At 40.4% G+C, this 25,445-nt stretch overlaps 1 protein-coding gene and 1 pseudogene across 14 annotated transcripts in view; one reads left to right on the forward strand and one right to left on the reverse strand.

Moving 5' to 3' along the window:
* Positions 1 to 25,445, reverse strand: part of Crtc3 (CREB regulated transcription coactivator 3) — a 116,102-nt gene that overhangs the window by 83,013 nt on the left and 7,644 nt on the right. For all 14 annotated transcript variants that reach the window (XM_087188433.1, XM_087188440.1, XM_087188432.1 and 11 more), the window contains exon 2: positions 23,610 to 23,708. In XM_087188433.1, coding sequence (XP_087044559.1) covers positions 23,610 to 23,708 — 99 coding nt within the window. The remainder of the gene's footprint in view (positions 1 to 23,609; positions 23,709 to 25,445) is intronic.
* On the forward strand, positions 16,653 to 18,109 carry LOC106009990 (sodium/potassium-transporting ATPase subunit beta-3 pseudogene; annotated as a pseudogene).

Here is a 25,445-nt window from a genome sequence, read left to right on the forward strand (position 1 = left end):
TTGGAGCTGAGCATAAGAATTCCAGAATTCTTAGGGGCGGGGATTTAGCTCAGTGGCACCTTGCCTGCCTTGCAAGCACAAGGTTCTGAGTTCGATCCCCGGTACCGCAAAAAAAAAAAAAGCCAGAATTCTTTTGAAATTCCTGATTATGTGGCCAAAGCCTGGGAAATGTTTGGGTTTACTTGGCTTGGAGAAAACATATTCTCTTTCAAAAATCTGCTAAAACCAATGCCAAGGGTCGCCATTAGTGATGTAACCTGGAAGCTGAGATTTAGAGCTGTCCTAACTGAACAGACATCCCACAGAGTTCTGGTCCTTGGTAAATATTTCCTAAGTGAATAAATCTGTATTCTCACTGACTTTATCAATCACTAACACTAAACCTCTAACTGTATGAATAGAAGAGATTGCAGAAAACAACATCGAATAACAAATGATAGTGTGAGGAAAACTATTTGTAATACAACATGTATCTCTAATATTTAAAGGACATTTACAAACCTGATTACCTGAAAAAAAAAGAAAAGAAAAAAAAGAAAGAAAGAAAGAAGGAGAAAAGAAAAAACTGGGCAAAGTTATAATAGGAAATAAAAAACAAACAAACAAAATAAACAGGAAATCCCCAGAAGAGGAAGCTGAAATGCCCAATAAATATGTGAAAAAATTTCAAACCCACCAAATGATCATGAAAACATGTATGAAAATAAAATTTGCATGATCTTATGTAATCCTTCTAATAACCTGAGAGGTAGAATCATTGTCCACTGATTGATTCATTCATTACTGGGGACTGAACCACAGCCTTGGCAGGGAGTTTTATCTTTAGCACATTTTGGGACAGAGTATCACTAAGTTCTCTAGTTGCCCATGCTGGGCTGAAACTTGATCTCCTCCTGCCTCAGCCTCTCAGAGTGCTGGAATTATAGGCCTACACCACCAGGCCCAGGTCACTGTCCACAAGAGGAACATGAAGCTTGGAGAGGCTTTAATGAAATCTACAACTGACTGAGCTAAGACTCGAACACAGACCTGTCTAACAAAAGCCAATGTTCATTCTAACAGATGCTGCCCTATCCGAAAATTTGTGTAATGAGTCAGATCCTGTTGAGCAAGTCATCTACCCTCTTAAAACTATATTTTCCATTTGTAAAATGGGAATCACAGAAGTCCCTTCACATAGGTTACTGTGAGAATTTGATGCTACATATAAAATGCTTGGAGTATACTGACAAACAGGTAAACATTCAACTGTTTAATTTATTCATCCAACAAATATTTATTGAACTGGCCAGGTATTGCTAGACTTGGGAAATACAACAGTGAACCAAAGCACCTTTGCCCTTCTGGAGCTTACATTCTGATGGAAGAGACTAAATGTAAATTTTTTAAAACATATGCTATATGGCCAGGGATTTAGCTCAGTGGGCCACCACCTGCCTCACAAGCGTAAGGTCCCAAGTTTAATCCCTGGTACCAAAAGAAAAAATAAAAATAAAAATAAATAAATAAATATATATGTGTGTGTGTGTGTGTGTGTGTGTGTGTGTGTGTACATATGTATATATGCTACATTGGACAGTGATATGTGCTAAGCAGGAAAAAAGGTAGACGGAATTGTGATATTCCAGGGGAAATGTCTTACTGATGGGTGTCCTTTAAATGAAGAGCGAAGGGGAGTGAGGATATAAGCCATCCAAATGCTTGGAAGAACATCCCTGGCAGAGAGCCAGGGAGGGTTTAAGGAACACAGACAGGTCAGTGTGTGGCCAGGCATGGTGTTGTACACCTGTATCCCAGCTACCAAGAAAGCTGAGGCAGGAGGATCATAAGTTTAAGTTCGACCTGGGCAACTTAGTGAGACCCTGTCTGAGAATAAAGTAAAACAGGCTGGGGGCACAGCTCAGTAGTAGAGCACTTCCCTAGCACGTGCTTCCCCATGTTCAATCCTGGGAGAGGGAGGAGAGGTGGCTGAAGAGGAGTGAGAGGAAAGGTGTTGGCCCTATGAGCAGTTCCTAAATGAGAGCAGAGGTAATGGGGGCCTCCACAGGCTTTGTCTTCACTTTGCACTTTGGCTCCACACTGAGTGAAATGAGAGGCCACTACAGGACTCCGAGAAGGGAAGGGATGTAATTTGGCTCAAGTTCTGAAAGATCACTCAGATGGCAATGTTGAGAATCCCAGAAAGGGTGCAAGACTCTCCTGCTTTGCAAGAAATCAGGGAAGAGGCAACAGTGGGTCAGAACATGGTACTCCAATCCTAAAGTAGAACCCAGAATCTGCTGCAAGCTCAGAACTGGCATGTGGGAGAACAAGTTAAGGCTTCCTGCAAGGTTCTGGCCCAAGAAACTGGAGGAACGAGCTGCCTTTACTGAGATAAATAGGCAGAACAGAGGCTTCCTGAGTGTAGGCCCTACAGAACAAGGGGAAATGTAGCAAAGTGCTCCAGAATCTGATCAGAAAGGCAAGGTGGGGCCGGGGATTTAGCTCAGTGGTTCCACCGCTTGCCTCGCAAGCTAAGGACCTGAGTTCAATCCCCGGCACCAAAAAAAAAAAGAAAGGCAAGGTGGCAGTTGGCATCAGGAAAGTGCACTGGTCACTGAGTTTCAGGGCAGGACCTCAGTCCCTGGGAGGAAGGCTGATAAAAATAAGGCACAGGAAAACGAAGGAGATTACCATGGGATTCTGGCTTCGAGGACACAGACAAGATTCCAGTTATCAGAGCAGAGGCACAAGGCCAACAGTGGCGATTTGATGCCAAATTACTGAGTGTGCAGTGGCCTCAGGCCCTCTGCTCAGCCCAGGCTGGGACCTAGAGATGGGCAAGAAGCTGGCTAGTCAGGAACCAAGTGGTGCCCCAAGAAGAAGGCAACAACAGAGCTAGAATCCACACAGATCTGACTCCATCTACACCCACATCCACAGTAGAGCATCAGGATGATGCTGGCACATTACAGACTGATTCTGCACTTTGATCAGATCACTGCACAAAAGGACTAGCCAGGCAGGAGTGCAAGTCCCTTCAAGAGGGGTACCATTTTGTCCCCAGACATCTTCAGGTATAGGAAAGGTTGGGGTGCTAGTTTGCCAGGGGATATGTTCTGGGGACCAGAAGGGAGGCAACTGTAGCTACCACCACCGCCCTGTCAGCTAAGAGGGCAAAGCAACCTCAAGGGGAAGAGTTCAGAAAGTGGGGGAGGGAGAAGCTGCCTCTGGATGTTTGGGGCTGGCAGGGTGGGTGGTTCTTTTTTTTTTTGGTACCATGGATCAAACTCACGACCTTGCACCTGCGAGGTAGGTGTAAGAATCACTGAGCTAAATCCCTGGCCCCATGGTGGGTAGTTCTTATGAGTACTAGGTTAAGCTGAGACATTTATCATAGATCTAGGCAATGTCTCTTTGGCTAAATTTGTTCTCAGACTCCCAAACACTGATTAGACTGTTTAAAAACTTTCTTTTCTATCTCAAATATATGACATTCCCACCAAAATACAAGGAACTTCTTTTAAAATCACAGCAAGTAAGGGGGAAGCCTGTGCAGCAGCTTACTGTCTAATGATTCCATTGATATATTTTCTTGTTTTATTATAAATATATAAATATATATATAACCATTTCATAACTCATTATAAAGAATAACTCCTTCATTTGGCACTAAGAACAAAATTGGATTTTCTAGAAATGACAAGTTAATATATACAATCAACCAATTAGAAAGTAGTCGACACTTGCAAACATCCAAATGGAAGTGTCTGCAAACTCCTGACTTTTCCTTGAGTCATATTTCTGTGACAGTCATAGGTTTCCTTTGAATATTTGTATGCCATAATAAGTGACCTCTACAATTTTCATAAAAGTTCTCTATATTCAAAAATATTAAGTTTTAAAGTCAGTACCTAAGAGGCACTGCACAGGTAGCTATGAAGCCCAGTGTTCCCTCTGCTAGGAGCACTGGCTGCTCACCAGGCCCCGGGCCACGTACTTGGATGCTGTGCAAACTCCCTATATCATGAACTTAAGGTCATTTCTGAATAGGCTAAGGAGCTCCTTACCATAAGGTAATAAATAGTCAAATCAGTGTTAGAAGTTTTGGTAAGCCAAATATCACTACCCAAAAGCAATGAAACCACATGTGGTAATGACCTTGCAAATATTTCTACCTTTGAATAATTCTACTCATGGAAATCTATGTTCAGAAACATAGATGACTCATGAGTAATTTGCTTATGACTATATTATCTATAGTAAAGATAAACTGGAATGAACATTTGGGAAATGATTATAAATTCAAAATGAAAGATGATGAAATATTATATAGCCATTAAAATTATATTTATAAAGTATTTTAATGATCTGGGGAAATTATTAATAATGGTTGAAATACAAAAAAAAAAACAGGATACAAATATGGAATGAGGGCTAGGAATATAGCTCAGTGGTAGAGCACTTGTCTAGCATTCTAAGGCCCTGGTTTTGATCCTCAGTACTGCAAAAAAAGCAAGAGAAAAAAAAAGGAAGAAAGAAAAGGAGAATGCTATCCCTTATAAAAAAGATACATGAAAAAAAATTTTTTTAAATAAAAAAATTTTTTAAAAAGATACATGAAGAGTGACTAACATAAAACAACAAAATGGTAATTTCTACCTAATAAAATATAGCTAAATTTTATGTTCCTTTTAAATTTTAAAATATTTTCTAAATTGTATGAAATGAGCACATATTATTTTATAATGAAAAACAATTAACTAAGGACCAAGCTATAAACAAAGCAATGCATTATTTTTAATAAATGTAAAATTTTTTTTTTTTGGTACCAGGGATCGAACTCAGGTCTTTGCGCTTGCGCAGCAGGCAGCGAAACCACTGAGCTAAATCACTGGCCAAAATGTAAAATTTTTAAAATAGAAGCTAAAAAAGAGAAAGAACACCAGAATCAAATTTGTGCTAGTTATTATGTACCTACTCGTCTATAATACTCGATTATAAGCTTCTTCAACAGACATTCTTTTTTTTTTTTTTTTTGGTACCGGGGATCAAACTCGGGACCTTGCACTTGAGAGGTAGACAGTGGAACCACTAAGCTAAATCCTCGGCCCCAAGAGACATTCTTTGAATTATCTTCATAAACCTAGTAATATCTTTCTTATAACAGGCACTTAATAAATGTTTATTTATGAATAAATCCAGGGCAAGTTACAGTAGCTGTGTAATATAATAGAAAAGTAACTCTAATATTCAGAACAAATATTTTGCAGGCATCTAAATATATATGTACATGACCAGCCCAGTTGGGCTTTGGGGGATCCTGGCACTCAGGAGGAACAGAGGTTTGCCACACAGAAGGGTGGGAATGATGCAGAAATATCAACACCCCAAGGCCCTCAGCTCTCCCGCTTGCTCTCTTCTCCCACACAAACCACCTGCCTTTCACATATAGAACCCTTGTCCTCAGAGGTATAAAGGGTGTGGCAAATTCTGGGGGTGCAGGGCTGCTCCTCCCAGCAATCTCCCACCTCTCAAGATGGAAGGGAACAGCAATAATAATGTCATGGTGAAGCAGCCTTGATTTAGCCATCATACTCTTTAAAACATAATTCTCCAGCACCAGTACTTCATTAGTACTGTGTGACACAACCCATTATGCAGTGTAACGCTGTAGTGTGAGAACTCCATGATTGAGAGCTGCCATGATGACAACAATAGCATCACTACAAAAAGCATTTCTCCTGCCAGGTGCTACAGCACTCCCAGCATAGGAGTCACCCTGCCTTCCTCACCCCTCTCATCCTTACCCTAATCTTACTAAGTTGGGCTTCAACACCTCTGCTATGGATTTCATCTACAAGTCCCCAAAGTCTCAGGGGCTCATAGGTGGAGCTTTGGGGAGGTGACTGGATCATGATGTGACACTCATCAGTGGATTAGTCTGCTGAGGAGTTTACAGCTAAATGTTATACTAGGAGGTGGAGCCTGGTCAGAGGAGGTGGCCACTGGGGGCGTGGCCTGGAAGGGTCATCTTCCTCCTCCTCCCTTGATGGCTCTGTATCCTGCCTGCCATGCCATGAGCAAGTCTCTGCCATGCCGTCCTGCCTTGGAGCTAGTTGACTACAGACTGAAACCTCTACAAACTGTGAGCCAAAATAAACCTTTCTTGCTTAACTTGTGGGTGTTGGGCATTTTGTTCCAGCGAAAAGGGAAGTAACTAAGACAACCCCTGCTTGAAAGATGACAGATGGAGAAACAGGGGCCCAGACTTAAAGAAGACCTCAACTGTTAAGTGGCAGCACTGAAACTTGGGCCCAGCTGGTGCCCACATGCAGAGGGAAGAGTGATAGCCAAGTCACCACAGTGGTACTGGCAGGGGACATAGTAACATAATAATACATAGTAACATAATAATAATAGTAACATAATAATACTGGCAGGGGACATAGTAACAATAATAGTACTGAGAGGAACCTCTAACATGCTCACCTGTGGCAAACACTGTCCTGGGGGTGTTATAAATGATAATTAAAACTCATAACAAAACAAAAATGCCAAAGATACTGGCATTGCTGCTATCCCCTATTTTATACATGGGGAAACTGAGCCAAAAAGTTGCTAAGTAATTTGTCTGAGGTCATAACTAGAAAGTGGCAGAAGCTGCATTTGTACTCAGAACCTGACCTTTTGCCTATCTACCACGTAGCCTCTGTACTGCCCCACAGTTTCTTTTTTTTTTGTTACCGGGGATCAAACTCAGGTCCTTGCGCTTGCGCAGCAGGCGGCAAAACCACTGAGCTAAATCCCCAGCCCAGGCTGGATCTTTTTTTTTTTTTGGTACCAGAGATCGAACTTGGGACCTTGTGCTTATGAGGCAGGCGCTGGAACCACTGAGCTAAATCCCAGGCCCTGGGCTGGATCTTTTTAAGAGGTGTGTTCTCACCATGTTGCCTAGGTTGGTCTTGAACTCCCAGGCTCAAACAATCCTCATTTCAGCCTCTTGAGTAGTATAGCTGGAACTACAGGCAGGTACCACCGTAGCTGGGTACAACTCAGTCTTTTTTTAACTTATTTATTTATTTATTTGGAAGACAGTCTGGGAAGTTTTTGTTGTTGTTGTTGTTTGTTTTGTTTTAAATTTTATTTTATCCCATTCCCCCTCTCAAGCCCCCTCCCCTCCCTACTACAACTCAGTCTTTTAAAGCACTATTAGGAGTGACACTTCAGAGACCTCAAGTATCCATGCCATCCTGGCTCTCCACAGCATAAACAACTGGACCACGTGGAAGGCAGAATAAAAATGGCAACATTTCAGCTGCTCAATGTTCTTGCTCAAGTTCTCATGGATACAGATGTTCCTAATTCAGTGTAGGGGGCCAACTTTTCCTTGCTCCTTCTATAATTTCAAACAAAGGTTTTATTCCAGACAACTAGAGATTAATGAGTCGTCTACATTTCCCCCTTATTCTATATCTTATAACACATATGGTTAGATAAAAAGGAAGGACAAAAAAAGCACAGTTCAAATTTGTATTAAAAATATGACAACCATATTCTTGGTCATAGTTCCTATTTGGGGACAGATGCACGTTCCAAAACTATTAAGTAACCCGCTAACTTTCTGTGCTTCTCACTATTTCCTTAGGCAAAAAAGAAGAACATGCTTGAAGGAGAAATCAAAGGCAAGCCAGGAAGCAAATTACAGAGACAGACAAATTGCAGCTGCAGAGCACATGCAGTTTGGGAGGTATAGACACCCCAACAGAATTTAGAGACAAGGTCAGAAAACGTCATTCTCCAGAAAAGAAAATAAGATATAACATAAAAGAGATGATATTAGTAATCAGTGGAAATCTTTCCTGGAAATAATTTGTGCTAAAATAATTTATAAATGTGGTCTTCTAAATCTCATGCAGAGACCCAAGGTCACTGCCCTATCTTCTTATATCTAATAGTACTTGGATGAAAGAGTATTGCTTCAGGGTCACCAGAGAGCACGCTGTACCCAAGAGCAGGGCTGGCTAAGGTGAATGACCTTGGGAACAAAATTTCCTCTCGCTTTTAAGCTGATGACTCTGCCACAAAAGCCACAAATTATGACAAATGAAATATACAAACAGAATCCAGTTAGAGACTTGGGAAGGAATCAGTTATCTATATAGTTTAGTCCCTTAACATACTCTAGTTCCCAAATCCCTTGTCAATATCTCCACGCCTCCGGTGACCTTAGTTTATCTTACAGATTATTATTAGTATCACTCCTATCTTACATACAGAAAAACAGGCTCACAGAGGTTGAGAAAATACCCCAAGCATAACTCCAAAGAGTAAGGAAGCCACACAGGTCTGTGACATCCAGCCCACATCCCACCATTCCACAACTCACCATGGGCAGGACCCACAGGATGCAGAGGCTCAGGGAAGTCTCTGCCCAAACCCCAAGAGGCACAAGAACTAAACGAGAGACAGTTGGGAGAAATGAGGACCTGGGGACTGACTCTAGAGGTACAAACAGAATTTCTGAAGCCCAGGAGATGGCACAAAGGCTCTGCTGAGGTCTCCATAAAGACTGATTTGTGACACAAGATAAAGCCACTTTGGGAAACTCCACAAGATTCCAGTTCATCTGTAGCATCAGAACAGCAGCCCTACTTCAGTAAGGGGCAGTGCTGGATGCAGGCTGCCCAGGCCCGTAATTCTGGCCACAGGCTGGTGAGGTTAAGCATGGATGAATGGAGCTGCAGACTTCTGTGGAGAGGACCGCTTATTCCTATGCCTAATTACGGAGCCTGCCACCGTAGCAGGTGCTCAAGAAACATTAGCAGAATTTCTTTGGATAAAGGAGAAAAGTAGATTAATTCCTCTCCCACAAAGCAAGAGAACAGAATGCCATCACAAGGGCAGTCTGTCCATTTGGAGGACCACCTGGTTTTTATGTGTGGTAACACAAGAGTAAGCCTCACCACACAGCTATACAGAACTGCTGTGACGTTTGACAGCCACAAATTTGGTTTTGCAAGTGTCCTTTTCTGGAATGCATGCAACTGAGAGTAGTTAAGTGGAGGCTGAAAGTTTTTCCTACGAAACTTAATCAGAATGCTTATTTAGCAACAACACAGAAATCTGATTAGCTGAAGAAGGAAATGAAGGAAGAAAAGATCACCTTAAAGTACCGGGGCTTTTAAGCTGCTTGCAGTGGGGCACAGCTACAATCCTAGCACTTGGGCGGTTGAGGTAGGATAATATGAGTTCAACATCAGTGGAGGGTACATAACAAGTTCAAGGCCAGCCTTGACTACATAGCAAGACCCTGTCTCAAAAAAACAAAAATTAAGGCTGGGGGATTTAGCTCAGTGGCACCCCACCCCACCCCACCCCCACCCCCCCGCCTGGCAAGCACAACGTCCTGTTTGATTCCCGGTACAAAAGCAAAAACAAAAATTGCAACTGAGCTCTTAAAGAACTCACTTCTGTGCTGACATTCCTATGACATTCCCAGAATGCAACATGAGCATGCTGTCTGGGACAGCTCTGCAGTACAGCAGCCACCAGCCTCATGTGGCTGAGCACTTGAAATGCAGCTTGTGCAACTAAAGCACCAGATTGCTAACCATATTTAATCTTTTTCTTTTTCTCCAGCAGTGTTGAGAGATTGAACCCAGGGGCCTTTTGCATGTGGTAGACAACTGTTCAACCACTGAACTACTACATCCCCAGCTCCTGCATTTAATCTTCATTAATTCAAATTTAAATAATCATATCCAGCTAGTGATGAACATGTTGGAAAGCACTGGACTTGAGGGTGAGAGTGAGAAGAACACAGAAAAAAAAGAGGTGGAAGTGGTAAATATAAACCTCTTACTTCAAAATTGCTCCTAAGAACTATTTGCATTACTGCACTACTGACTTTTGCTTAGTCTCCATTTATTCTGTCTTCATGAGATCCTTATAAAACTCTAACAATTAACTGTCATTATCAGCATTAATAGATGAGATTCAGAGGATTCTGGGATTTGCCTAAAGACTCACTGGGAGGAGGTCTGGCCCTGTAACAGCAAAGCTGCCTGCATGGTAAGGAGCTTCCTCTTCTCCTGGGGAAGACCAGCTGCCCTCCAGGATCTGCAAACATCCAGTGAGAATTGGTCTTTTTTTATTTCACTCCACAAGCATCTCACCTACTTGAAATTCAGCTCCTTGGCCTTAGGAGTGACCCTGGGCTGTACAGGATGAAGGAAGCTCAACACTTCTGCAAACCTGCTCCTGCTCCCCTGTGCCAGCCTTGGAATAGGGCAGAAACCTGGGGGCTCTGAGAGGTCAGCTTCTGCTGTGGAAGCAAAGGTGTCTTACACTATGCATTGTGGCACCTTGACGCCTCTTATTGTGATTACTCTGAAATCTAAAAACGTGAGTCTCAAGATCCAACATGCAAATATGCATTTCCTACAAGAGGACAAAGGAGGTTTCAAAGGCTGCTGACAGGCTGCCATGAGAACTACGAGGCAATGACAGGCACAGGTGCTTCAATATGCCAACTTCTCTGCCTATCTAGCATTATGCTGAGTTGCTGAAATATTTTCTGCAAACTTTAAAGACTCAGCAAACCAGGCCAAAGAAGACAAGGGAAATAATTTTTTATATTTAATACAAACTTATAAATATTAATCATCTAGGCTAAGAATTCTTGACATGGGATAAAAATATAAATAAAAACTACTGTAATATTTTTGAAATTTTCCCTCCTAAAAAGTATTTTCTAAAGAAGTAAATGAGAACACTCTACACATGTGTACACATTTTTCTCAGGAGGGATCCATAGCTTTTACAAGATTTTCAAAGTGAAGATAATCTTTCAATTCCTTATTTTCTCTCATGTTTTATGTTTTTTCACAGTTTTTATAAATTCCTTGAGTAAAACAAATGTTTTATATTTATATGTACTTACAGTTACACATTATGTTTATAGTATATACCTTATACATAATACACATTTTATATGTTATAAGCTGTTACCAATGTGATCTTTTTTCTTATTCATATAGTCTAACTACTCAATGATAATATATCTAACACATTTTGGGGCGGGGGGGACTGAGCTGGTTTTTTTGGCTGTGCCAGGAATCCAATGCAGGGCTTGATTATGCCACCACTGAGCTACATCCCCAGCCCATATATTTAATAGTTTTTCGAAAGAATTTAAAACTTTTTTTCAAATGGTTGGGTTTTTAATTTAAATTTATTTTACAGGGAGGCTTGAGACAGAGTCTTGCTATGTAGTTCAGGCTAGTCTTGAACTCACTATGTAGTCCAGGTTGGCCTCAAACTCACGGTGATCCTCCTGCCTCAGCCTCCCAAGCGCTGGTATTACAGGCATATGCCACTACACCTGGCTAAATTTAATTATTAATTTTAATTGTATATTGTTCTGGTTTAATTTTCCTTTTTTAAATTTACTGAGAATTGCTTTGACCTAGTATGTCATTTATGAACATAAACAATATGATCAGCCGGAGATTTAGCTCAATGGTTCTACCACCTGCCTCTCAAGCACAAGGACCCGAGTTCGATCCCTGGTACCAAAAAAACCCCAATATGAACAAATAGTGAAAACAACCTAAATGTCAACAATAAAGGAGTTGAATAAACTACTGTACATGAATGTGATAGAAGATTATGTAGTGACTAAATAATGCTTTTGAAGACATTAAACATAAGGAAAAATGTTCCTGCCAGGGAAAATGGAAGTTAGAAACAATATATGCAGTATGATGTTGAGTCACTAAAAATACTTAAAGTCATAGCAAAACTACTGAAAGACAAGGTCAAAATATGGAAAGACACTACCTGTTTTCAATACTAAGCAAGAATCACATTTAGAATCAGAAAAAAAAAGTTTTTAAATTGTCTATTAATATTAAAAAGGTATTTTTTTTCTTTTTCGACAATAAACTGTAGGAAATACATTTTGACACACAGAACCCTAATTTGTTAATGGCATTATTTTCCATTACCTTTATTTTGGATATTATCTCATTTATCATACTGAATGAAAAATCTGCAGTCATACTCTTGACACATTACTATTGACTAGAAGGGGTTTTTTTTGTTTGTTTGTTTGTTTTGGTACTGGGGATTGAACTCGGGTCCTTGCGCTTGCTCAGCAGGCAGCAAAACCACTGAGCTAAATCCCTGGCCCTAGAAGTTTTTGTTTTGGGAATTTTCTGCTATGTTGTTTCATCACATAAAAGTCAAATAATGCTGTGACAATTACCAAATTTATTTCCCATTCCCAAAGGGACTGGTACATGGCACAAACTCAGTAAGTGTTGGCTATCATTAGCAGTACTATTCTGAGGTGAATATTGTTACTTATGTTTTAAATAAAAACAAATGCCAATCTTTCTTCTTCTTGTTCTCCTTTTTTGTTTTGTTGGTACCGGGGATCGAACTTGGTTTCCTGCACTTGTGAGACAGGCAGCAGAACCACTGAGCTAAATCCCCGGCCCCTCTTCTTTTTTTTTTTGAATCTCATGAATTCTGAAAGGAAATACAGTAAAGGAATGCCACTGAGATTGAGCCAGGAGTCAAAGACTTGACCGTTAAATTCTGGCTCCCTAATAAACTTGCTCTACAAATTCTGGCCTCATTGTGCCCACTTGCATGGCAGTAGGCCTCAGCAAAGTCACCCTTCTGGACCAGGTCCTCCAAGTCTCTGCTGCCATGCAACAAGGGCTTTCTCCTTTGGTCATCAGACTGTCCCCTAAATTAGTTAGAACTTATAAAGCCTCAGTTATAAACAAGATGATGCAATTTTGTTAAAATGTAGATGTCAAAGATGTAAAAAGTCCAACTGGCTTTTGGCGATATAGTTTAAAAGGACTAGGTAAGTTATATGGAGGCTATGAAAAGGTACAATTATACACAGAGAGTCCTTCTCTCTGTGGCTGCCTGAGAATCACGACACACAGCTAACAGGCTAGAACACGCTAGGGAAGGATTATCCCTCCTCTAACCAACAGGGACAGCTCTTGCCCTCAGAGGAGAAGATAATGCCCACTTCCTTCTCTCTGTCTTCAGTGCATATGTGCCAGGTCCTGCCTAGAGACAGGAGGGCTGTAACCTCAGCCGCCCCCGACTGATTGCTAGGGATTATCAGAAGAGGACCTAGAAAGCTGATTTATGTTTACTCCTTTGATAAGTCTGTGTTCTCTGTATAAAGGCCCATGGGTTAGAGGAAAAGAATGTGCTTTTAGATCCTTCATTAGGACAGAAAATTGGTTTTAGCCATATTAAAATAGTATTTTGTTTACCAATGTTACAGTAACAATCAAGTAAAATAGCAGGTATGGAAGCCTGGTGTAAACTCCAAATAGTTCTACAAACAAAAGACAAGAAGGTTCAAGCAATCTCTTGTATATGATGGTGACTACAATTAATAACAACATACTGTACACTTGAAAACTGCTAACAAAGCCTCACTGCAGGGGCTGGGGATTTAGCTCAGTGGCACTGTGCCGGCCACAAAAGCAAGCGCAAGGTCCTGAGTTCAATCCCCTGCACCACAAAAAAAAAAAAAAAAAAAAAACAACGTCTCACTACAAAAAATGAGAAGGATATGAGGTAATTCATATGTTAATTAGTGTGACTTAGCCATTCAACAATGTATAAATATATCAAAACATGTATGCCATAAATGTATATGTCAGTTAAAAATAAATATACAGAATAATACATATAAGAAGTATTATATGTGAGTAAATGATTATAAGCAACTTAACTTGAATCAAAACATGTGCTTCTGCACCATGTTCAGAATTGGAACCATGTTTGCAATTAAGACTCCACATTAATGAGGTGTCAATCTACAAATTCAGTGCAAACCCATTTAAAATCCAAAGGGTTTTTTGTGGAAATCAACAAGCTTTTTGTAAAATTTTATGAAAAACCAAAGAAAAGAAAATAAACAAAGCAACTTTAAAAAAGAACAAAGTTGGAGGACTTTACTCGATCCCAAACCTTCCTTCCTATAAAAGTACAGTCATCAAAACAGTGTGATGTGGGCAAAATGATAGACAAAGAGGCCAACGGAACTGAAGACACAGTCCAGAAATAGACCCACACATGTATGGTCAACTGATTTCCTACAAAGGTACCAAGGCAATTCAATAGGAAAAGGAAAGTCTTTTCAGTAAATGGTGCTGGGGCCAGGGATTTAGCTCAGTGGTTTCGCTGCCTGCTGCGCAAGCGCAAGGACCCGAGTTCGATCCCCAGCACCAAAAAAAAATAAATGGTGCTGAAACAATTCATCATCCCTATGCAAAAACAGTGAGCCTTATGCCTATACCTTATACCACAAAAAACTGACCCATAATTATCTACATGTGAAATCTAACACTATATAGCATCAACACTATAACACTATATAGAACAACAGACAGGAAATAAGTTTTTGTATGTTAGGTAAAGAATTTAGAAAAGGGGATGTAGCTCAGTGGTAGAGTGCTTACTTAACAAACATGAAGCCCTGCAAAAAAATAAAGAGCAAGAATTTAGATAAGACACAAAAAAGCATAAATAATAAAGAACAAGATTTATAAGCTGGACTTCACCAAAATGTAAAATGTAAAAATTCTGCTAGTCAAGATTCTGTTAAGAAAATGAAAAAACAAGCCACAGGCCAGAAAAATATTTACAAAATACGTATCCAATAAAGAAATAGTATCCAAAATATATAAAATTCTCAGGCTGGGGATTTAGCTCAGTTTTTCCTCCACCTGCCTCACAAGTGCAAGGTCCTGAGTTTGATCCATGGTACCAAAAACAAATAAACGAACAAGAAAAGAATTCTCATATCTCAATAATAAGAAAATTAACAATTCAATTTAACAGCTAGAGAAAAGATCTGAACAGACATTTCATCAAAAAAGATGTAAGAGGGGCCAGGGATTTAGCTCAGTGGTTCTGCTGCCTGCTTCGAAAGCACAAGGATTGAGTTCAATCCCCGGTACCAAAAAAAAAAAAAAAAAGATGTAAGAATGGCAGCTCACCATACAAAAAGATACTTAACATCATTAGTCATTAGTCATTAGGAAAATTCAAACTAAAGCCACAATAAGATACCACTACACCCATATTAGAATCATCAAAATTTTACAAACTGAAATACCCACCATCTCATACTCAATTAAGATGGCTACTACTGGGGGAAAAAGCTGGCATGGTGGCCCAGGTCTGTAATCCAGCACTTTGGGAGGCTTATGCAGTATGTGATGGTGAATCTTGATATGCCAACTTTACTGGATTAAGAAATGCCTAGAAGCTAGGAATGGTGGTGCATGCCTGTAATCCCAGCACTCGGGAGTCTGAGGCAGGAGGATCACCGTGAGTTCGAGGCCAGCCTGGACTACACAGTGAGTTCATGGCCAGCCTGAACTACATAGCAAGACTCTGTCTCAAGCCTCCCCCTCAAAAACACAAACAAAACAAAACAAACAAACAAAAAAACACCTAGCAGATTAGTAAAACTCCTGAGCATATCTGGGTAGGTCATGGAGACAGGGCCTTGGGTACATCTGGTCTCTTACCTTTTTCCCTCTGGAACTGTTCCCCTGCTCTGCTCCATGGCCAAGATGAACTAAGCATCTTTGCTCTGCCATGCCCTTCCTCCATGATGTTGCTGCCTTGGAACCAGCTGACTATGGACTGAATCCTCTGTAACTGTGAGCCAAATTAAATCTCTTCTCTTTAAACTGTAGGTGTTGGGTATGTATTCCACCAACAGGAAAGCTGACTAATGCACAGGAAGATCCTAAGTTCAAGTCTCACCTGGGCAACATAGTGACTTAATGTCTCATTAAATAAAAAGGGGGCTGGGAGACGGAGCTTAGTGTGACAATCCGGGATTCTAACATTCAATCCCTAGTACCACACACATGAGAGTGAGAGGGAGAATTTGAGTGAGAGAAAGAAAGACAGACAAATAGGGGCTGGGTAGTTCAGTGGTAGAGTACTTGCACTGCATGCACAAGGTCTAAGGTTCAATCCCAGTATGGGAATTTTAAAAAGACAAATAGGATGTAATTCCACTTATATGGGGCAACCAGAGTAGTCAAATTCATAGTGACATAAAGTAGAGTAGTGGTTGCCAGAAGTTGGAAAAGGGAGGAACAAGGAATTGTTTATAGTTTCAGTTTTGTAAGGTAAAAAAGTTCTGGAGACTGGTTACACAACCATACGAATGTCCTTAACGCCACTGAACTATACATTTTAAAATAAGTAAGTTAGTAAATCGCCAGTTATGGTGGCACATGGTCCGTAATCTCACCATTCTAGGAGACTGAGGGAGGAGAATTCCAAGTTTGAGCCTAGCTTGGACAACTTAGTGACTTCTAGAGACCCTATCTCAAAAATTTAAAAAATGTAGCTCATTGCAAAGGCCCTGGGTTCAATCCATAGTACCACAAAAAGGTAGATGGGGTGAGGGAGGGTTGTTATATGCTTTTTGGCACAATTTCTTTTTAAAACCCTGAAACATCAAGTGCTAGAGAAGATACAGGGTCACTGGAACACTCATATCTTGCTAGTGAGAATGAGAAACAAAATAGCCACTTAGGAAACCAGCATGGAAATTAATTATAAAGTTAAAGTTAAGGGTCCTAATCATATATGGGCAAATGAATGAAACAGACACTTCTCAAAAAAGGTACTACAGGCTGTGGGCCAAGCGGGCAACCGGTGAGGAGGTATCCCCAGGCATGCCGCCCTCTGTGGTTGCGGGCTGTGCTGCTGAAGCTGGGACACTCCACACACCTTGTTGCCCACTCGGCTACCATGACAAGGAGTAAAAAGTCTTTCAACCAGAGCCTGGTGAGTGGAAGCTCTTCCTGTATCACCTGAGAGTTCCTGGGGTGCACCACCAAGAGCAGGCATGAAGTGCCATTTTATCAGTCACCTGCTCCTATCTGGGTCATGCTCCAGTAAATGCTCTGCTCTGGAGATCAGACTCCATCCCATCTTAAGTGTGCAACTGTAAGGGAGAAGGTTATACATGCATGCAGGGGTAGATGTAGCAACACAAAGCAGGGCAGGTACTGAACCATCATCACCCAGCAGGGGTGAGACAGCACTTCTTGGACTGTTCAGGAAGTAGTCCTGTAGCAGAAGGTTGGATCTTGCTCTTTTACCTAGTCTTTACGGCCTCCTGGATGCACTCTTCTCATTCACAATGTGGGCTCTGCTTCAGACTCTGAATGATGAGGTTCCAAAATATAGTGACCTGGGCTGGGGATTTAGCTCAGTGATTCTGGCACCTGCCTCGCAAGCGCAAGGTCCCAAGTTCAATTCCCGGTACCAAAAAATATATATATATATAGTGACCAGATTCCCAGTCCAGGACTTACGCTTTTTCCAAAACCAGTGATGGCACTGGAATATACATTTGGTATATCTGACCTAAGTTCCTATGAAGAATACATTAAAGGGCCAGGGATTTAGCTCAGTGGTTCTGCCGCCTGCCTCGCAGGCAGAAGGACCTGAGTTCGATCCCCAGTACCAAAAAAAAAAAAAAAGAATACATTAAAGACCTTAATACGTTTCTAAAGCTATGCTCTTTAGAAGAACAGAAGAATCTCACCAACTGTACTGATAAAGTACTTGACATAGAACCGAAGGATCTAGCATATGTCACATGCCTGCTTCTTGTTTCCTTACTTTAAGCATGCAGATGATCCTGACTTTGGCTATTCCCAAGGATAACCTTGTATTCTTGTGAAAATGAAAGGAAAATCTTGATTAAAGCCTGAAGGATCACCAAGGACAGAATGTATTTCAAAGGATGAAAACATAGCAGCTGTATCAACTCATCCTAATGATGGAATCACAAACTTATTTTCCATATTATGGAGAAAAGGGACATTTGGAGTATCAACAGTCACTAGTTGCAATCCAGGTCTCCTTTGGATCTAACAGTCCCAGGAAAGAATTAGCAGCTGAGTGCAAATCTGAGGGATCAAGGAACCTAAAAAATGAGGACAATCATGTCAAGTTTTGGGGTTGAGTTGCATTCAAAATTCCAGCAAGTAGGGGCCGGGGATTTAGCTCAGTGGTCCCGCCGCCTGCCTTGCAAGCGTAAGGACCCGAGTTCAATCCCCGGTACCAAAAAAAAAAAATTCCAGCAAGTGTATAGTATGAGTAGGATGTCTCCACAGAAGAAATGTATTGTCTGTTTCTAGAATTACAAGACCTCCTAGGAGAAAGGTGATGTGCTACTTGACACTGGACTAGCATCACAGTGTGCTTCCAGGTCACAGTGTTCAGGGTTCTCTGAAGAAACTGCTTATCACCTCTGCTACCCTTCAAACCAGTGTGCACTCGCCAGACAGGGACCAGTGAACATCTGGTTTTGAGCATGTAGGCTGGGGTCTTATCCTCTTTTTTAATGCGGTTTCTTTGCCAAGTTTCTAAAGCTTAATGTGCTGTGGAATGTAAATATTTTATGGATTTAACACTGATTCACTCATATTTTGATGTCAACAAACTTTTGGGGGTAAAATGGTACCTGGTCAACATTAAGTGACTTTATGGTTACAAGAAATATGTGTGGAGAAGTTCTATATGTGAAGAAGAAAAAAGAAAAGAAAAGTAGACCTGAAAGTGTTTAAAAAAAAAAAAAAAGGAGGAGGGAGAACTACAAATGGCCAATAAGTGTGTGAAAAATGTTCAACATCTTTAGCCATTGGAGAATTGCAAATAAAAACCATGTTAAAGATTCCATCTCACTATGGCTATCATCAAGAATAAAAAAGAAAGAAAGGGGGCCAGGGATTTAGCTCAGTGGTTCCGCCACCTGCCTCACAAGTGCAAGGTCTTGAGTTTTGATCCCTGGTACCAAAAAAAGAGAGAGAGAGAGACAGACAGACAGACAGACAGAGACAGAGAAGAGAAGAATTCTGGCAAAGGTGCAGGGGAAAAGGAATCCTCCAAACTGCCGATGACAATGCAAACTAGTACAGTCACTATGGAAATCAGTATGCAGTTTCCTCCAAAAACTAAAACATTAAGTTACCATTTGATGAAACTATACTCCTCCTTGGTACATACTCAAAGAAATTAAAATCAGCATACTACAGACACCTGCATACTCATGTTTATTAGAGCACTGTTCACAATAGCCACAATATGGAACCAGCCTATTTCTGTCAGCAGACAAATGGATAAAGAAAATGTGGGGTATGTATATACAATGGAGTATATGCAACCATAAAGAAGAATGAAATTTTGTCATTTGCAGAAAAATGGATGAATCTAGAGATCATCACATTGAATGAAATAATCCAGACTCAGAGAGACAAATATTGCATGTTCTGCCCAATATGTGGAACCTAAAAAAGATGACAACAAAGTTGAAGAGAGACTATTATTAGACAAAAGGAAAGGAAGAAGGGGGAGAAAAAAGGGGTGTAGGCCCTGTAATGGAGGTGTAAATGATCAAAATATGAAGTGTAATCAAAAATGTTTAAATTTTTTAAAATGTATTACTGTAAAAGACACATTAGTCCCCCTCAAACATTTCCCCTCGCATCAAACACACATATCCCATCATTCTTGCCACTTTCTGAAGCAGCTCTGGAAGTTCTCCTTCCTTAAAGTCTTTAGTTGTACTGCTGTGGCTGCTGCAATGTCCTGGATCCATTCGAAGTATTTAAAACTTTCATGGTTTGGGGAAGTCAGAAGTTGCACAGTGCCAGATCTGGTGAATAAGGTGATAAGGACACATCATGATGTTTTTATTTGACAGAAATTGCGGTAAATGTTTTGAATTGATTCAGGATGTTGGCAGACAGGAAAAGGCACTCAATAAAGAGGTCTTCCAGAAATGCTTCAGAGGTGGCAAGAACGATGGGACAAGTGTGTTTGAAAAGAGGGGGAGTATTTTGAGAATTCATGTATGTCTTTTACTGTAATAAATCTTATTTAAAAACTTAGGGCTGAGGATTTAGCTCAGTGGTTCCAGTGCCTGCCTCACAAGCACAAGGACCCAAGTTCAATCCCTGGTACCAAAAAAACCCAAAAAACAACTTAAATACACCTTGCATACCATATGCATCAAAAACCCTCCCCAAATGTGAAACTAGGGAAGAGGGCAGGACAAGGGGATGGTAGGGGAATGAAAATGATCAAAATATATTATGTGCATGTACGAATCTGCCAGAATGAAATTCATTACTCTGTGTCACCAATACACACTAATTTAAAAAAAAGATGTGGAAAAAAATAGTTAAGGGAGCTAGGAGTGTGGCTTAGTGAAAGGGCTTGCCTAGTATGTCTGAAGCCCTGGGTTCCCCAGCACCTCTTTTTTTTTTTTGGTACTGGGGATCAAACTCAGGTCTTTGTGCTTGCACAGCAGGCGGCGAAACCACTGAGCTAAATCCCCAGCCCGCCCGAGCACCTCTTTACTTACCATATGATCTAGCAATTCCACTACAAAGTATTTACACAAAAATTCCATATGAATGTTTATATTTATCAATAATTGCCAAAACTGGAAAGCAATCAAAATTCCTATCAACTAATGAATAGGTAAATAAATTATATACAAAGAGTGGAATACTACTCAGCAATAAAAAGAAATGAACAATGTAGTAGGTTGAATTATTGCCCTCCAAAAGGATATGTTTAACTCCTAACCCCAAAACCTAAGGATATGAGTGACCTCATTTGGAAGTAGAATCTTTGCAGGTGTAATCAAGTTAAAATGAGGTCATACTGGATTAGGGTGAGCCCTAAATCCAATGATGCATGTCTTTATAAGAGAAAGGAAAGGAGGGTTTACATACAGTCTCTCAGACACCTGGGCAAGAAGGCTACATGACAAGGGAGACAGAGACTGGATGACAAAGCTACAAACTAAGGCGTAGCACTAACCAGCAAAAACTAGAAAGAAGCAAAGATGGATCCTCCTTGGAGCCTTCAGAGAGAGCCTGGCCCTGCTGATACTTTGACACTTCTAAACTGGGATGATAAATTTCTGTTGTTTTAAGCCACCAAATCTGTGGTACTTTGACAGCAGCCACAAGAACAAATACGTACATGCAACAACACAGATGAATCTGAAATATGGCAAGTTAAGTGAGAGAAGCACTCAGAAGACCATATATATCCAATTCCATCCACAAGACATTTGGGAAGAGGCAAAACTACAGACCAGGGGTCTCCAGAGGTTGGAGGTGGGGTGGAGACCAATTATCCAGGACTCAAGAGAAATCCTGTGGTGAAAGAACTATTCTGTATTTCAACTATGGTGGTGGCTACATGGCATAGAGTTGTATACCTTTAAAAGATAAATTCAGGGCTGGTCATGTGGCTCCGTGGTACAGCATTTGCCTAGCATGCCCAAGGTCCTAGGTTCAATCCCCAGCACTGGAAAAAAAGGTTCTGAGCCAGGCATGATGGCACTCTGGGAGGCTGAGGCAGGAGAATCACAAGTTCAGGCCCAGCCTTGGCAACTTAGTGACTTAGCAGGGCCCTGTCTCAATATAAAAAAAATTTTAAAGGGCTAAGGATATAGTTCAGTGCAAAGGTCATGGGTTCAATCCCTAGTACTGGAAAAAAAAAAAACCCCAAAAAACAGGTAATTACACTATATGTAAAGTATACCTCAAAAAAATTTACTTAGGGCCGGGGATTTAGCTCAGTGGTTTCGCCGCCTGCTGCGCAAGCTCAAGGTCCCAAGTTCGATCCCTGGTACAAAAACAAACAAAAAAAATTTACTTAAAAAATGGTGTGCTTCTGGGATTCTCCTTTTTCATTAGTTTTTTGAGAATGTTTCTATTTGGAAAAAGGCTCCTACTGGTCTAGAGAGGAATTATGAGAGTATGAAAATAAAAACAACTGGTGGCACATACCTATAATACTAGCTATCCAGGAGGCTGAGGAAGGAGAATAACATTTGAGGCCAGGCTGGGCAACTTAGTGAGGCCTCATCTCAAAATAAAAAATAAAAAGGGTTGGGGTGTAGCTCAGGGAGAAGACCCTGGGTTCAATCCTCAGTACCACAAAAGTGGTGGTGGTGGTGGGGTAATGTTAAAGTAGAGAAGCCTGCAAGAGTCATGTTAGTTTCGTCAGTAACAGGACAAATCTAAACCCCATCCCTAATGCAATACAACAGCAACATCACTTTGTGATCTTCCTGCCAAAGAGGCATGATGTAAGTCCATCTACAAAGGTACAACAGATAAACCCCAACTCAGGAAGAGTCTACAAAACAACTGGCCTGTAACCTCTAAAAGTGGCAAGGCCACAGAAGTCAAAAATAATTTTTAAGGGCCGGGGATTTAGTTTAGTGGCTGCCTTGCAAGCGCAAGGTCCTGAGTGTGATCCCCAGTACCAAAAAAATAATAATAATAATAATAGTTTTTAATATTAAAAATAAAAAGGGCCAAGGATTTAGTTCAGTGGTTCTCCCGCCTGCCTGGCAAGTGCAAGATCCCAAGTTCGATCCCTGGTACCAAAAAAAAAAATCATTTACTTCAAAAGCCTTATTTATAACTTGATTTTTTTGAATGCCTCTTCCTTCTAAAAATCATGATTTTCTTTATTTTAGAAACTGAGTTGTGGTGAATACAAAATACTTTGGAACATTTTAGATTTTGGATTTTTAGATCAGGATGCTTAACCTATTAAATCAAGTTATGCTTCAACTTTAAGTTTGTATCTCTAACACCAAATCTTAAATTGTGTAATTAGAATGACCACCTCCTAATTTTTCAGGGACCAGGATTCCAAACTAGGTTTAATTTAGATCTTAACACAACAGTACCAGATACCATTGTCTGAAACACCAATTTCACATTGTTTTGAATAAGGCTCTTGAAGTAAATGATTAAAGCACTGAACAACACTGCTCTAATCTAAATGCACTACAGACCACTTATCTACACCTTAGGCCTGTGCTGTACATGAGGCAGCCATTAGTCACATGAATGTAGTGAAATGCGGTCAATCCCACTTGACATATGCTTTAAGCATAAATTGCACAAAATTTTCAGAGACTTAGTACAAAAAAAAAAGGATGTGAAATATATCATGTCTTTTATGTTGGTTACATGTTGAAATGATTTATTTTGTACATACTGGGTTAAATAATTATTCAGATTACTTAAATGACATCAAAATTAATTCCAACTGGGCCGGTGATTTAGCTCAGTGGTTCCGTCGCCTGCCATGCAAGAGCAAGGACCCAAGTTTGATCCCCAGTACCAAAAAAACAATAATAATAATTCCACCCATTTATTATTTAGTGTGGTACTAGAAAATTATAAATTACATATGAGACTCACATTATATACAACACGATTTCTGTTTGTTTGGCAGTGCTGTGGATTAAGCCCAGGGCCTTACACTTGATAAGGAGGGCTTTTCACATTATATTCCTAGTGATAGTGCTGCCTCTGACTATTTGTGAAACGTCAGAACTATGCAGAGAAACTGTGAAAGTGAGTAGTGACAGACTTCCCAGAAAGCTGAAATGTATCTAGGCCCTATTTATCCTTCAAAATCTAATCCTTTTAGGGCTAATCTCTACCTATCTCTTTACACTCCATCAGCATCAAGAAAGTACAATGCGTTGGTACCTGAAACTCTGAGGCACTGCTCCGAAGCTGGCTCACATTTGGTAAGGAGCCTCCGTGGTACTGTGTGAGTCGCAGTTGCTGAAGCTTCTGAAACTGAACCTGGAAACAAAGCAATTTCAAGAATGTTCAGAGATGACAGCACCAGTCTGAAAGACGCATCAAAGCTTGGTGCTCTTAGCAGAATGGTTAAAGAATGAAAGTCTTGGTTTCAATTTCTTCTCTAAATGATCACAACCTTCAGATTTCCAGTGATTTCTGGTGTTTGATTACTTTTATTTTTGAAAGAACTTACCCAGGTCCCACATACCATGGACAGTAAGGTACTCTTGCAAGGGCTTTGAATGTGTATGTGTAGGCATTCAGCCACATCTTTTTGGGTGTGTGACAAGATCTCACTAAGTTCCCCAGGCTGCCCTTAAACTCAAATCCTCCTGCCTCAGCCTTCCAGAGTGTTGAGATTACAGGTGTGTGCCACCAAGCCCAGCTCTGGCACAATCTTTAACAACAATAAAAGAGTTTTTTAAACTAGGAATGCAGTTCAGTGGTAGAGCATTTGCTAGGCATGTATGATTCATGCCCTGGGGTTCAATCCTCAGTACTGCCCTCCCCCAAAAGGATTTCTTAAAGAAAAACTAAGCTACTATTTACAACCCTAGCACATTAACTGTTTTACTTCTCCATACTCTTTCCCACTGTCCATTTATGATTATGTGTAATAATAGCATATTTGAGATCATAACATAGGTAGGATCTTGCCTGTTTACATCATAAGCTGTCTCAATGGCATTACATAATCACTTTTAATGGCTACATTAACATTTCTTCTTCAGAATTACTTACTTAGAGCACATTCCAAAGAGAGATTACTAAATCTCTGGGTATGGGCTTTTTGAAGGAGGCCAAGTCTACAGGTATAAAATAGTATTCCACTGATTTAATAAGCCCTTCTTCTGTAAGTTCTTCCTTAGCTCGTTTTTCTAAAGGCAGTGATTTGGTAATAGTTCTTATAAACCCCAAAGTGGTCCAGTCTGGTCTTTATGAGTTCTGTTTCTAAAATGAATTAGCTCTGCAGTTACATAGTCCCTGGAACTCTCTCACTGAGGTCCACTCTCACCCTTTAGTTCCTCCATCTTTGTCTGATAATAACAAAAACCATCTGATCTGGCCTTATGATGGATCTGGTGCTGTCTACAGTGCTTTGCCCACTTCATCCCTGACCTTCCTAAACTCACAGAAAGACGCAAACTAATGAGCTGCTGAGCCTATGAAATGAAATGCTGTGTTTTTAAAATATTTATAATGAAAATTTCAAATACATACAAAATAGAGATAACTACAATGAAACCTCATCTATCCACCTTCCAGCTTCAATAATCACCAACTTAGGTCCAATCTTATATCATCTTTACCTCCTTCATTAACCACAGAGTCCCACTGAAAGAAATCCCAGACATTCTATCATTCTATATAGGTAATGTGCATCCCCAAAAGATAAGGACTTGGATCTGTTTGGAAGATTTAAATGCATACAAAGCTCTTTGCTGTCTTTAACTTCCTTATACCCATAGTATTTGACTTTTTTCAAACACACTGCACAGAGAGACAATTACACTAATCAAAACCTAGATCTCAGAATCAAACACAAGAAGAACACAGTGAGCTGTTCCATCTTTAAGACAAATTATAAGAATAAATTATCTTTGCTTCCAATCTTAACATTCTAAAAGGACATATCAAGGGCCGGGGATTTAGCTCTGTGGTGCCGTCGCCTGCCCCGAAGCACAATCCCCTGCACCAAAATTCTCAACCACCGCTAACAAAAGCCTTTGATTCTAG

The sequence above is a fragment of the Heterocephalus glaber genome, unplaced genomic scaffold, assembly GCF_053883595.1.
Source record: "Heterocephalus glaber isolate CG9 unplaced genomic scaffold, H.glaber_assembly_v1.0 deba00001531, whole genome shotgun sequence".
Lineage (NCBI taxonomy): Eukaryota > Metazoa > Chordata > Mammalia > Rodentia > Bathyergidae > Heterocephalus > Heterocephalus glaber.